At 37.0% G+C, this 15,516-nt stretch overlaps 1 protein-coding gene across 1 annotated transcript in view; it reads left to right on the top strand.

The window, feature by feature from the left end:
- CAP2 (cyclase associated actin cytoskeleton regulatory protein 2) overlaps nt 1-15,516 on the top strand; it is a 142,478-nt gene that overhangs the window by 42,968 nt on the left and 83,994 nt on the right. Inside the window, exon 4 of the mRNA XM_019743010.3 lies at nt 8,516-8,593. Coding sequence (XP_019598569.1) covers nt 8,516-8,593 — 78 coding nt within the window. The remainder of the gene's footprint in view (nt 1-8,515; nt 8,594-15,516) is intronic.

The following is a 15,516-nucleotide window of genomic DNA, read 5'->3' as shown; positions in this document are numbered from 1 at the left end:
AGAAATGAAGCATGACTTTGATAGGTTTATTAGTGGACTGGACATGGTTGAGGAAAGAATCGCTGAGCTAGAGTGTATATCAATAGAATCTTCAAAAACAAACAAAAACCCCAAAACAACAAAGACTTAAAAAACCCAGAATGTCAAAGGATTGTGTGACAACTACAAAACAGTAATAAATGTTTCACATATGCATAATGCGAATATCAGGAGAAGAAAGAAGGGAACAGAAGAAATATTTGAAACCATAATAACTAAGAATGTCCCCTGAATGAATGTCAGACACCAAACCACAGATCCAGGAAGCTCAGAGAACACCAAACAGTATAAATGCCTAAAAACTACACCTTAACATATCATTTTCAAATTACATAAAATCAAAAATAAGAAAAAATTCTGAAAGAAGCCAGAGGAAAGCAAAACCCTACCTGCAGAGGAACAAAGATGAGAGTTACATCTGACTGCTTTTCAGAAACCATCTAAGAAAGAAGAGAGTGGAGTGAAATATTTAAAGTGTTGAGATAAAAAAACAAAAAACTGCCAAACTAGAATTCTGTATCCTGCAAAATTATCCTTCAAAAGTGAAGTAAAAATAAAGGCTTTCTCAAATAAAAATTTAGGGAATTTGTTGCCAGTAAACTTGCCTTACAGTAAATATTAAAACAAGTTCTTTAAAGTCAGAAACTTGCATCTATATAAAGAAAGGAAGAGATTCAAAGAAGGAATAAGTGAAGGTAAAATAAAAACTTTTATTTTTCATATTCTTAATTGATCTAACAGATAACAATTTGTTCAAAATGATAGCAATGATGTATTGAATTAAGTATACTTCTGTATATATCATACATATACATAATTTCATATATATGTGAAATTAATGGCAGCAATGATACAAGAGAGAGGAGGAAAGGATTAAGACTATTTTGTTATTATAAGGTACTTACACTACTGTGAAGTCATATAGTATGATTTGAAAGTGGTCTTGGATTAGTTGTAAATGTGTATTGCAAACTTAAACAAGTTAAAAAAATAACATATGCTAAGAAATAAGAGAAAATGGAATCATATAAAATGCTCAATTAAAACCACAAATAGCAGTAAAGGAGTGGAAGACAAAAATAGAAACAAATAACAAAGACAACAGATAGAAAACAGTAGTGAATGTTTCAGGTATTAATCCATCAATAATCACTTTGAATGTCAGTGGTCTAAATACACCAATTAAAACACAGAGATTGTCAGAGTGGATCAAAAAACACAACCTAACTATATGTTGTCTATAAGAAATCCATTTTAAATATAAAGACACATATAGATTAAAAATAAATGGACACAGAAAAATATATTAATACCATGCTAACACTAATCAAAAGAGAGCAGGTGTAGCAATGTTAGTTTCAGACAGAGCAGACTTCCAAGTAAGGAAAGTTATCAGGGATAAAGAAGGGCATTGTATAATGATAAAGGGGTCAATTCTCCAAGAAAACATAATTCTTAGCGTGTATGTACCTGATTCAATCAGTCTGATAGAACTGCAAGAAGAAATAGATGAAGCCCTTGTCATAGTTGGAAACTTCAACATCCCTCTCTCAGAAATGGACAGATCCATTGGCAGAAAATGAGTAAGGATGTAGTTGAACTCAATACCTTCAATCAACTGGGTACAATGGACATCTGTAGGCTAGCCAACAGCAGCAGAATACACATTTTTCTCAAGCTCACACATAACATTCACCAAGACAGATCACATTTTGAGTCACAAAACACACCTTAGCAAATTTGAAAGAATAGATTCATATAACATCTGCTCTCAGACCACAATGAAATTGAACTAGAAATCAGTAACAGAAAGGCAACTAGAAAAGCCCAAAATACATGGAAATTAAACAATGCACTTTGAATGACATATGGGTCAAAGAAATTTAAAAATATTTTGAACTCAGATGTTAACTAGTTTTATTGTGGTGATCATTTCACAATATATACAAATAACAGATCATTATGCCATACACCTGAAGCTAATATAATGCTGTATGTCCATTATACCTCAGTTGAAAAAGTATTTTGAGCTAAATTAAAATGAAAACATAAGATCAAAATTTTGAAGATGCAGTAAAAACTGAAAACAGTGCTTAGAGGGGTATTTATAGTATTGAGTGACTATAATAGGAAAGAAGAAAGCTCTAAAACCAATAGTCTAAGTTTCTACCTTAGGAAACTAGGAAAGGAAGAAAAATAATAATAATTAGAGCAAAAATCAATAAAATTGAAAACAGGAAATCATAAGAGAAAATCAAACCAACCAAAAGCTGGTTCTTTGAAATGATGGATAAAATTGATAAGTCTCTAGCCAGGCTAAATAAAGAAAAAAGAGAAAGGACACAAATCGCTAACATCAGAAATGACAGAAGACATCACTACCGATACCATGGAAACTAAACGGACAATAAAGGAATACTGAGAACAACTCTATGCCTAGAAATTTGATAACCTAAATGAAATGAACCAATTTATTGAAAGGCATAGCTCCAAAACTCACACAAAAAGAAGTAGACAATCTGAATAGGCCTATGTCTATAAAGAAATTGAATCAAAAATTAATAACCTTGCAAAAACTAGAAAGCAACAGGCCCAGATGGGTTCACTGGTGAATTCTACCAAGCATTTAAGGAAGAAATTATGCCAATTATATATAATCTATTTCAGAGGCTAGAAGCAGAGGGAACACTTTCTAAGTCATTCTATAAGGCCAGCATTACCCTAATACCAAAAGAAGACAAAGACATAAGAAAAGAAACTACAGACCAATATATCTAATGAACATATAGGCAAAACACTTCAACAAAATGTTAGCATATCGCATTCAAAAATATATAATAAGAATTGAACACCACAACCAAGTGGGATTTATCCCAGGTATGCAAGGCTGGTTTATCATTCAAAACTAATTACTGTAATCTGTCATATCAGCAGAATAAAAAGGAAAAATTACATGAGCACATCAATAGATGCAGAAAAGCATTTGATAAAATCCAACCTCTATTCATGATTTTTTTTAAAAATCAATAAAATAGAACAAGAGAACTTTCTCAACTTGATAAAGGCTACTTACAAAAAAACCTACAGCTAACATCAGACTTAGTGGTGACAAACTCAAAGCTTTCCCACTAACATCAGATATAAGGCAAATATGTCCCTCTCACCACTCCTTTTCAACATCATATTGGCAGTTCTTGCTAATATTATTGGATAAGAAAAGGAATTAAAAAGTATACAGATTGGGAAGGAAGACATAAAATTGTCTTTTATCACAGGTGACATAATAATCATCTATATACAAAAATCCAAAACAATTGACAAGAACGAACAAACAAACCCTCCTGGAACTAATAAGCAATTATAGCAAGCAGCATTTGTTAGAGAATTTGCTAGAAATGTACATTCTTGGGCCCACCCATTCCTACTGAATCTGAAATCCTGGGGGTGAGACTCGACAATCTGTTTTAACAAACCCTCCAAGTGGCTATAATGTAATTTCAAGTTTCAAGGTCAAGAACCGCTGATGTAAGCGTTTTTCACAGTTCTTAATATTTCCACCCGGGTACCTTTCATACTCTGACTTTATAGGGTCAGTGCTTATGCTCATATCTACAAAATTAGGTATCTTCAATCTTGTTTTAAGCAAAATTGTGAACTGGGTGAAATTTGTCTTTGACATGCTATCACTTCTTTGTTGGCCCATTTTCTTGTCTTGTTTCATCTATCAGGTCCCTCTTTACCTCTTCATTGGCTGAAACTCAAAGAATTTCTTCTTTAGGGTAGATTAGAGACCCCTGCAGAATAAGATCTAAAAATACAATAACTCTAATTATAAAATTTAGTACATGGCAGGCTAAATGGGGAGGAATGTGGGGATGGCATTGACAGTGACCTTCCCAGGGCCCACAAGTTGCACCCAATGAACAGATGCCCATTCCCCTGACCTTAGTCAGAGGAGGAGGAGCCCCTTCCCTTTGCTGTCTGGTTCTCAAAAAGGGGGCTGATGCAGTTTCAGAAGATCTAGAAATACCTTTGGCATAGGCACCCTGGTTGGATGCTTCTTGTATCTCCTCCAAGCCTTGCCTGTGCCCTTTCTCCTAATTGCACCTGTTCATTTTGTCATCCACATGGTACTTTGCAGCTATTAGCTTTCCCAGTGAAACAATGCAAAGCTTTGATGAGCATTCAGAGATCAGTTGGGCTTCCTCAGGGAGCCAGCTCTTTCCTGAGGGGATTACATGGAGATAAGTCATATTTAGCTGGTGTCTGCTTGTCCCTAGGCTTGCTTTAAACTGATTACCGAAATTCACTCTCCTACTTGCTCCCTTAGGACCACAGAACAAGGTGGTCCACCAATCTACCTGTCCATGAACCCCATTTGCCTACGTGATAACTGATAGAGTTCAAACAAAATGCACAGCCTTGACTCTTACCCAAACTGTCCCTTTCCTCTCTGCACACATGTGCTCATAGGCAGATGTATACCCTCAAAGCTCACTAATGCTCTCTCAGCGCTGCTCATGTGTGATGGACAAACTCAGCAAAAACCCTCAATTATTGGCCATTACTGGAAATCCCTACGTTTGGCTTTTTCTTTCACAATGGTTTGAACTGCCTGGGTGAGCCAAATTCTCCCTTTGGAGTTATCAGAACTCAGCAGATTTAGTCAGTTTGCTCCTAAATAGGATGCTGTCTGGTTGAGGGCACTCATGAAACTTTCCAGAAGTAAGAAGCAGGTTGGTCAGAATATTTCAAAGGTGGAATAAAAATCGTTTGAAATATGGACCAATGAGGTTAAAAATGAACGTGGTTTAGAGTCTGCAAATTAGGCCTGGAGTTCCAGGGAGCTGGAAGAAGTGCACAGCTGAACCCTCAGATTTGTCTACATAAGCAAAGTGAAAGGGAGAGGTGAAGCAGGTATCTAGGTATTCAGCCATTCTTTGCGCCAATCTTCAACCCTATTATTGAGTGAAAGGCCATTTGAGGGTAGAGACTAATTAATAAAATTGGCCATCTTCGCTAATCGGACCCGCCAGAAAATTGCTCTATTAGCAACAGGCTAAATATTATTTCTAGAGCTAATGATAGTGTGTTCATCTTGGGATAACTACAAAGATATTGTTAATGTTACCTCTGCACAGCAATTTTAACTAAAGAAGTCAGGCGATCCCAAATTACGGTTCCCACAGCAACTATAATTCAGTCAACTCTGCAAAGCTTTTCATAGATAAGGACAATACCTCTATATTATTGTTGCTGGGAGAAGTGCAGCTTTTTTATTTACATCCAAGTTCTGGAAAGTTCTATTCTGTAATCTTCTTTTTAGAAATGAGGTTGACAAAAGTCCTGAACCACTGAAAAGACACGTTTTGATAAACATTCATATAGCTCAGAGCTTCACATTAATAGGGTCATAATGGCCTCCAGGACAGGAAAATTTGAAAATCCTCTATTCCTCCCTAAGGAATATGATCCCGGCAATATAACCCCAGTAGTCAGGCTACCGGGACAAAGAAAAGAAGAGTTGGTGTACTCCAAAGTGGAAAATACACCCTCATTTAAAAATTCATGAGACTTAATCAGTTATACTGGTGATGATTGAATTTGTAATTTTAAATGCATGGTCTACTAATCTTGGTTGGATCTCAAGCATTTTTTTTCAGTGGAAAAAAATCATTGAATAAGAAATAATGAGAAAAGTTAGAAACAAAATTAAAGTGCTCATTTCAGTAAATATTTTAGAAAATTTGTCAGATACCAAAATGTGATAATGAAGTGGACTGACAAAAACTAATAATTTCCTAGTTAACACATTTACCCTTCCAGCCCAGAAAATTGTCTGGTATTGACACTGGGGTGAGATTAACCTAATCCTATTGCTGCTATCCTTGAAAATGTATTAAGCTGGTTCTTACCTATTTATTAAAGAAGTAAGTCATTATCCAAGATGACAGAGTAGAAACTGCCCCCAAACAGATGTGAAGCTAACAAGGAGGAGATTAAGAATGAAGTCAATAAGTGTAAAATAATATAAATTTATGACCAAACAAAGCTAAATCAGAATTTCCCCTCACCCCCCACAAATGCGGGCAGGGAGGAGTTTAAAAAAATTCACCGAGGGTTGGCCGGTTGTCTTAGTGGTCAGAGTGTAGGCTCATAACACCAAGGTCACCCACATGGGTCAGTGAACTGCGCCCTCCACAACTAGATTGAAAACAATGACTTTACTTGGAGCTGATGGGTCCCAGAAAAATACACTGTTTCACAATAAAAAAAAAAAAGATTACCAATAGTAACCAAAGAAAAAAGCTATAACCTAAGCCAATATATTTCAGGAACTGAGCAGTTTTTGGTTCCTAATTCTGCCCCTATTTCCCATCCCCTTAAAGACATATGAAACAGAAGAATTGAAAAATATAAGAAAATTTCCCATAAATGAATAAAGGACCAAATCTATTCCAGGAAATACAATATAGAATTCATAAAACCTACACATGTCTTAGTTAAGCTATTAAACTTCAAGGACAAAGATATAATTCTTCAGATGTCAAACCAGAAAAAGTCAATTACCTACAAGGGAGGAAAAAACCAAACTGGCTTCAGCTTTCGCCTCTGCTACTTTTAGTGCCATGCTATCTGAAAATGGAGGAAGAGAGAGACTCAAGGATGTTATATCCAGCCAAGATGTTAAAGTATAAAGATGACGGGGAGACCTGCTTAGATCTGAAAAACTAAAGCAACTTTAAGACTTTTTTTTTGAAGAAAATACTTGATAATGAGGGTTCCGCCAATAAAAACGTATCAAAATAACTCAAAAATGAAGTTATGGTAAAATGACTGGTGACAACCACTAGGTATGTTTAAATGTAGAACTAATCCTAAACAACTATGATAATTAATATTACAGATAGAATATGAATACTACCAGTTGGGCAAAATAAAAATAATAACTAAAAAATATGGAAGATAGGGGAACAGCGATAGAAAGAAGTGAAAAAATACTGATGTATGTATCTTTCCCAATTGATTTCCAATCAGTATTTTCTAAAATTGTATCATGTACTTTAAAATATCAACACATAACTTTCCAGCCTCTTAATATTTTATAATTTTTTTTTTTTACCTTAGAACTATCATTCAGGACATACTTATAATGCAGAAACTTTCGTTTGAAGTTTATTATTTTTTCTCTTTGATCTCTACTAATCAATCATAATTAACATTTATACTTTTTTTTTTTTTTAAATAGCACCTAGGGTAGGGTCTAATTTTACAAAAGTCTCTGCAGATAGGTCTTAAAAGGTAGCTGCAATGATGTTCATCTAATATTAATGATGATTATTTCTAGGTTTTGAGGCATTTTAAAAAACTTTAATCTTTGTAATCTTCAGCATTTCAAAGCTTATTCTAAATCATCATACTTTGTGTTATGAAAATAATTGTGCAAATTTTCTAAAACTTAGGGAAAAATGATTAATTGTGGGTGATGTGAATATTTGGAATTATTTTCTTCTTCGTACTCTTCTGTAACTTTTTAAATTTAAAAAAATTAAAAGATTACTTTTTAAGAGTGGATAGATGGTGAGGATCAGAGACCATGTGTTTGAAGATATTCCCACCCACACAACTCCTTTAGGGGGAGTTGAGTCCAAGTAGCACTGAAATTTCTTCCAGACCCATCTTAATGATGGGTTGTAGAAGCTGGATGTAGAAGTCACTAGCTCTCAGTGGGTATATCTTTATGGGGATGGCTTAAGGGACAATTTTATTTTCACCAGAAGGTATGGAACAGATTTGGGCACACTATGAAAGAGGACAGGAGATCTCCTTTGAAAACAATTGCACTTTGGGGCTCAAACATTTTTTAACAGCTGTGTTGAGAGATAATTCACATAACATTCACTCTTCTAAAATGTACAGTTCAGTGGTTTTTAGTATATTCACCAAGTAGTGAAACCATCACCACTGTCTAACTCCAGAACATTTTCATTACCCCCAAAAGAAACCCCATACTCATTAGTAGTCACTCCCTGTCCCTTCCTCCCACCAGCCCCTGGCAACCACCAATCTACTTTCCGTCTCTGTAGATTTGCTTATTCTGATTATTTCATGTAAATGGAATCATACAAATATGGCCTTTCGTGACTGACTTCATTCACTCAACAGAATGTTTTTAATGTTCACCCATGTTGTAATATGCATCAGTACTTGATTTATTTTATTAATACCAAATAGTATTCCATTGTTTGGATATATTACATTTTGTTTATTTATTCATCAGTTGATGGACATTATGGTTGTTTCCACATTTGCAATTATGAATAATGCTGCTATGAACATTTATTTACAAGTTTTTGTGTGGACATATGTTTTCATTTTTCTTGGGTATATACCTAGGGATGGAATTGCTGAATCATAGGGTAACTCTGTTTAGGAGCTCAAACGTTTAAACTCCCCTCTTCCTTTTTGTTCCTAGGCAGAAATGGTGCATAGTGCTTTCCAGGCCCAACGAGCTTTCCTTCTGATGGCCTCTCAGTATCAACAACCCCAGGAGGTAAGAGTGTTGCCTAGGACATAGTGCTGCCTAGGAAATGGGCAGTGTAAAATAAAAACAAAGAAGCAACAGAACCAGTTACTGTGAGAGACATCCCAACAATGAGATTCACAAGTAGGTTCTGTCTCTAATCCAGATCCCAATATGTAACATTTCTTCTGTTTTCATAATCTTGTTGTGGTCAAATTCATACTATAACAATTGACATCACCAGTTTAAAAGGTCAATATTTATGTCATCTCTATCCTATTATTTTCACAAGTCTCACAATTGTTTTATAATCAAGAAGTGTTTACTGCTAAATTTTAGTTCATGCTTTGTGCTGCTTTGTTTTCAAAAAGTGTTCACATCTATTGTCATCTATATTTTCTATGTATGAATTTGATTATCTTCTGTTTCATACATAACATAGATAGGCTAAATCAGTGTGTAATGAATGAAATTACTCGTTAAAAAGTAGATCTATTACCAGCATACCTTGTTAAATAAGAAAAAAGTAAGAATTGTTCTTCCGACTAAATATCTTCATCAGAATTTCAGTAACAACCATATAAATATAGAAAATAATTTAATATTCATTTATAAAAAATAGCTTAAATTTAAAAGCTCATTTTGAATTCTAAAACAAACTCTTGAAATTGAAAAAGTTGAGCTGAGAATCCTGGGAAACGAAGACTATGACTTTCAGGGGATGAAGCTCAGCTCCATAAAGGGCCAAGACCTGAGACGAGACCCACCCTGGAGAAGTGGTTTCTAGCCCTGCCGGTGCAGTGGAATTACCCAGGAAATGTTTTTAAATACTAGTGCCTAGCTCACAGTCCAAGAGGTTCTGGTTTAATTGGTCTAAGGAGTGGTGTTGGCCTTGAGAGTTTGGAGGCTTATCAGGTGATTCTAACTCGTCATCAGAGCTGCCATCCACCACCTGGATGGAAATTCCTTGTGGAAAATGATGTGTTAGCACACAGCCTAGCCAGGTGGCTTTGTAGGGATCAAAATATTCTATGATATTCTGTGGATTCATTTCTTCTTTGGCTTTCTCAGTCCCTGATTTTTTTTTTTTTTTTCCCCCTTTGCAAAAGAAAAAAGTGAAACTAGGAAATCACAATGTGATGCATTCTAGAGATAGCCTTAGTCTGGCTTTTTGGTGATTAAAGTGAGGTGACTTCAATGCATCATTAAGAGTCTCAGATGGAGGGAAGAACCATGAGTTTCTTGGCTGGCACCCCACTCAATCCTTTCTTTAAGCACAAAACAAAAGACCTCTCTATTGGCTTTGTAGGCCTTACACATAACTGTCACTCATTAAATACTGGGTGAAGAAGTGAATGAGTGAACAAACAAACATATGAATGAATGCACTGGGATCATGGCATCCCAACCCCAAATGAGCCATGATCAGGGATAATGTATGACTTAGCTTGTGGCTTATATGGATTCTTGGGTGTAAAACCTGTAGTTCCACCTTCTTACTCTGCTGCCTTCTTGATAAAAGGGAGAGAACCAGATCTGTTCCAGGGGACTTGTAGCCAGGAAGGGCATGTGCTGGCAATGTTCCCTGGAGCATTTATTATGTGCTCTGAGTGTAATAAGCCCCAGCAGGGCCAGGTAGGCAAAATGCAAAGCAGTATTTGGATGCCCACCTCCTTTTTGTCACCTCGATCTTGAACCGGACGACTGTCCTAGTAGTTCCACTCAGTGGAAAAGCAGACTTGCGAGGTCATCACCAGTGGTGAGAACAGTCCACAGCCAGGCCTTGATTTTCCCCGTGTACGTTCTAGAAGATATATCATAAAGAAGATTGCCATAAAGCGGGTCAGTTTCTCATAGGAACAATATTGTAATTGTCCACGTCAACCTCCCTTCCTTCTTTCAGGAGACTATTAACACCTATAATTTCAGCACTCATTGTCATATGGCAGTGGTTCCCAGACTTTAGTGTGTATGAGAGTCACATGCAGGGTTATTAAGACATAGATTGTTGGACCCCACTTACAGAGCTTGCAATTCAATAACTCCTGGTTGAGGCCTAAGAACCTGCATTTCTGAAAGGTGCTTACATAATGGTCCAGGGACCACTCTTTGAGAACCTGTGGTGTATGGATGGCTCTCACTGTTATGTCTCTAGCTCAAATTTGTTTCAGGTGCTTCTGAATTTCATTTTCAGCTGCCCCTAGAGTACTGCTTCTCAAACTCTAGTCTTCTTTTGAATCACCTAGAGATCTTGTTAAAGTGCAGGGTCTCAATCCGTGGGCCTAGGGTGGAGCTTGAAAGTCTGTAGTTCTAATGAGCTCCCAGATGCTGCTGCTGCTGGTGGTCTGTTGCTGTGCTTTCAGCTGCAAGAACTCAGAAGTCACCACCTGAAATCCCCACAAGCACAAAATCCCTCAGAAGTCAAATATCAAACTCCTGTTCTTTTCTCCTAACATTTCCATATCAAAGCAAGCTGTGTTATGCTGCTGTAACAAACATCTCTAAAATCTTGGAGACTTACAATAGCAGAGGTTGTTTTGTGGTTCACACTACATGCCTAAACAAGGTGACTTAACTTTGTAGTGGAGGAGTTATTGAATTATTTCTCATATAATTATTTACTTGTATACATATAGTTGTAATAGGGCTCCGAGATAAAATGGTAGACATTGAATCTTTAATAGGAGTTTTAAGCATTGGGAAGGGAAGATACTTTAAGCCAGGAGGACCTCTGAGGGGGTGCCCCCAATCTTGCTGATGAAGGTGACCACTAATGCTGCAGAAGCATGAGGCAAGGCCAAACTAACATTAGTGATCAGTTGTGGCCTGAAGATGGTGTAAGCAGCAAGATGCCCAAAACTGAGCGTGAGCACCCTGGCCAGCAGGAAGCTGGCCACCTCCTAGAGCACAGGAGAGCACTGATAAAATACTCGAATCCACAATGATACAAGCTTACCATTAATCAGTGGACAAATATTTATCAAGTGCTTACTGTGATCCAGGCACTGTAAAAACAAACACTTATGAGATGGAGCAGGGCAAATATCGAATATTAGGTGGGAGGAGCCCTTAGGAATCATCTCTTGCAGCACTCTGAATTTAAAGATGAAGCAGGAGCGGTTCAGAGACTGGGTAACTGGTTCACTATTTCCAAAGCTGATGAATTGGCCCAGGATAATTCTGATTCCCCAGAAATCTCAGCCAACACGCTTCACCACTGCACAGCTGTCTCCAGTGCTCTACAATGTTGCTGTAAGCCAGAGTGCCAGCTTTCAGAGAGATTCAATTTAGTAAAGGGTGACTATCAAAGAATAAAAATATTTTATATTTATCAATTACGAGCGAGGTGGACCAATAGTGCTACTGAAATTCAGGGAAGTGGAGATCTTGTAGACAAAGATATCAGGAAAGGCATCATGGAGGAATAAAATGACAATACTAAAGCAAAAATACAGCTGCTGTCAATGTAATATTGGTATTACAGTAATATTAATAAAGTGGTGGATTTATTTAGCACAACTTAAAAAACAACAAATCCTGGGTTAAATATGTTTAGGGAAATCCCATACCTTGTTCAGTAAAGAAACATGTTAGACCTTATGAAACTCAGGTCTTCCCAAACTTTTTTGACCATGGAGGCTTTTTGTAGAGTGACATCTATTCACATTCTACAGAAGGCTGGTGCACCACTTTGGAAAATGCAGACCTGCACATTTCTTTTAAGTTGCTTTGAATGTTTGATTGTCGTTGCTTTATTCTAACGATTAGAGGGGATTCTATGGTCGGCTGAAGTCTCAGATGAGTCCCAAGATTCCTACCACCTAATGCGTAATCTCCACCCCTTGAGTGGAGCTAGGACCTGTGAATTTATAGGCTATCACTCCTTTGAGTAGGTTATGAGCAGGGTAATGGGACAGCCACTCCAGTGGTTGTGTTGTATTATATAAGACTGTCATGGTGGCTGGAGAGAGATTCTTCCACTGGCCTTGAAGACATGAGCTACCACATCATGAGTAGGCAGCCTCTAGAAGCTGAGAGGGACCTCCTGCCAACAGCCAGCAATAAAACATGGATCTCAGAACTACAAGTAACTGAATTCTGTCAACAACTACATGAGCCTTCAGGGGAACCCAACCTCCAGATGGGAATATGACCCGCCAACACCTTGTTTTCAGCCCAGAGAAAACCTGAGTAGAGATCATACAGAAATTGTGAGATGATAGACGGATATTGTTCTAAGCCACTAGGTTTGTGGTAATTTGTTATGCAGCAATAGAAAATTAATAAAAATTGCCTTGATTCCCTTCTCCTTACCAGACTCCAAAACAATTGTTATTATTTTTTTAATTAAAGTTTATTGGGGCGACAATTGTTAGTAAAGTTACAGAGGTTTCTGTAATACGTCATCTATATATCACATTGTGTGTTCACCACCCAGAGTCAGTTCTCCTTCCATCACCATATATTTGATCCCTTTTACCCTCATCTACCACCCCCCTCTCCCCTTACCCTCTGGTAACCACTAAACTATTGTCTATGTCTATGAGTTTTTGTTTCTTAATTTGTTTGTCTTGTTCCTTTGTTGTTTTCAGTTTTATATACCACATATCAGTGAATCCATATGGTTCTCAACTTTTTCTGTGTGACTTATTTCGCTCAGCATAATAATCTCAAGATCCATCCATGTTGTTGCAAATGGTACTATTTCATCTTTTCTTATGGCAGAATAGTATTCCATTGTGTACATATACCGTATCTTTTTTATCCAACCATCTATTGAAGGACACTTTTGTTGTTTCCATGTCTTGGCCACCATAAATAAAGCTACAGTGTTACATTGGAGCATATATATATATATATATATATATATATATATATATATATCTTTATGGATAATGTTTTCAGATTTTTGGGGTAGACACCCAGCAGAGGGATTGCTGGGTCATATGGTAATTCTATTCTTCATTTTTTGAGGAACCTCCACACTGTCTTCCATTGTGACTGCAACAATCTGCATTCCCACCAACAGTGTATGAGGGTTACTTTTCCTCCACAGCCTCTCCAACACTTGATATTATTTGTCTTGTTGATGATAGCCATTCTGACTGGTATGAGGTGATATCTCATTGTGGTTTTTACTTGCGTTTCTTTGATGATAAGTGATGTTGAGCATTTTTTCATATGTCTATTGGCCATTTGTTTGTCCTCTTTGGAGGAATGTCTCTTCAGGTCCTCTGCCCATTTTTAAATTGGATTGTTTATTTTTTTATTGTTGAGTTGTATGAGTTCCTTATATATTTTGGATATTAGCCCCTTATCGGAGGCATTGTTTGCAAAAGTCTTTTCTCATTCGCTTGGCAGCCTCTTTATTTTGTCAATGGTTTTTAAAGCTAAAATAAAAATAATTGTTATTTTTAATAAGGTCATGAGCCACAGACCAAAATGTGAAGTTGCCCCGCCATTTGCTTTCTTTTCCCTGTCTTTTCAGAGTTCCTCCATCCTTACCCCTCCATCTATCCTGTGAGAAGGAGGGTAAGAGGTTCATCTATAGGCCTGATTGACAATGATGACATCCAATTTCAAATTTCTTTTCTCATTTTGGACTAAGAAACATGCTTCTTGTATTCTCTAATATAATAGAAAAATATACATTTTATTTCACCACCCCATTTCACAAAACAACAGTTCTCCTTACCAAGTGTACCACATTCTGATATTTTTCTTCTAGTTGATTCTATTATTCTGTTCTTTTCCTCTTTTTTTTAAAACTGATCATTACCCACTGAATGGATTTCATACTAATGGATCATGACACCTTACACTTCAAAAGCACCTCTCTTCTGGATATATTACAGTGCTCACGACATAAAAAAGTTGTAAAACATGTGCAGAATATCTGATGCTTTTCTTCTTACCTCTTGTTGTAATTTATTAAAATGATCTTTGGGCAAAATAATGGCCTATTCCTTTCAGTATTGTCTAGGAATTTTAGTGACAATTGATCAAGCTGGTCTCTTCCCAGTTGATGGGAGAATTCTCATGTGTAAAATGGCCAATAAGCCCCCATTCTATAAGTGCAGAAAGGTTCAAGGGACCCTAGCACATTCAACTATTCACTTACTTTTACAACAGGTAGGTATAGGGAGAATATGTTATTTCTAATTTACAAGGACAAAAAATGAAATTCAGTGACACATTTATGACCTGGCTATGGGATCTAGACCTGGGCCTGTTCACCATCCAAAGTCCTTTACATAGACACTATATATAGTAAGAGCCACACATCACAATCATTTATGGGATTTATATGTCAAAATAAAACTGTAGAATGTGTTTAACTGGATAGAGGTGAAAGAAGTGTTGTTTTGGCATTGATACATTTCACATCACCTGGGAGAAATGTGAAACATGATCTTTAATCATCTCTATCATGAATGACCCTACAAATGTAACCTCCAGTAGACCAGTACCCTGGATGGCCAACACCCCAAGGAAGGCTATCACCGGGGGTTTCCAGGCAGTCACCAACTCCCCCCCCACCCAGGCCCGACCTCCTCCAGCTCCAGGTAATTTGCAAGCAGATGGGCAGCAGTGGGATGGTAGAGAACCACCTCTGTTATGCTGTAAGTAGAGTAGGCATTCTCCTTCCCTCCCATGTACACTCTTCATGTTTTCTCCAACATTTATCATGCTGCGAAGACCTGGCAATGAAATATCTGTATGTGCATGCATGTGCATGCCTGTGTGTGCCCCTGTGTGTGTGTGTGTGTGTGTGTGTGTGTGTGTGATTAATGTGTACTGATACACAAAGAAAAAAATTAATCCTAAGTTTCTAACTTTAAGGAAGATGGTTTATGGTCGTTGATTGCCCCATGGATTTTATTTTATTGAAAAGACTAGAAATCTGAGGGGTTTTTTAATTCCTCCAGAAGGAGAGGTGAGTTTCTTCTATC

The sequence above is a fragment of the Rhinolophus sinicus genome, chromosome 14 (assembly GCF_057876585.1).
Source record: "Rhinolophus sinicus isolate RSI-liver-muscle chromosome 14, RSI-T2T, whole genome shotgun sequence".
NCBI classification, from domain to species: domain Eukaryota; kingdom Metazoa; phylum Chordata; class Mammalia; order Chiroptera; family Rhinolophidae; genus Rhinolophus; species Rhinolophus sinicus.
The sequence above is the reverse complement of the archived record's forward strand: the minus strand, read 5'-3'. Positions and strand labels throughout refer to the sequence as shown.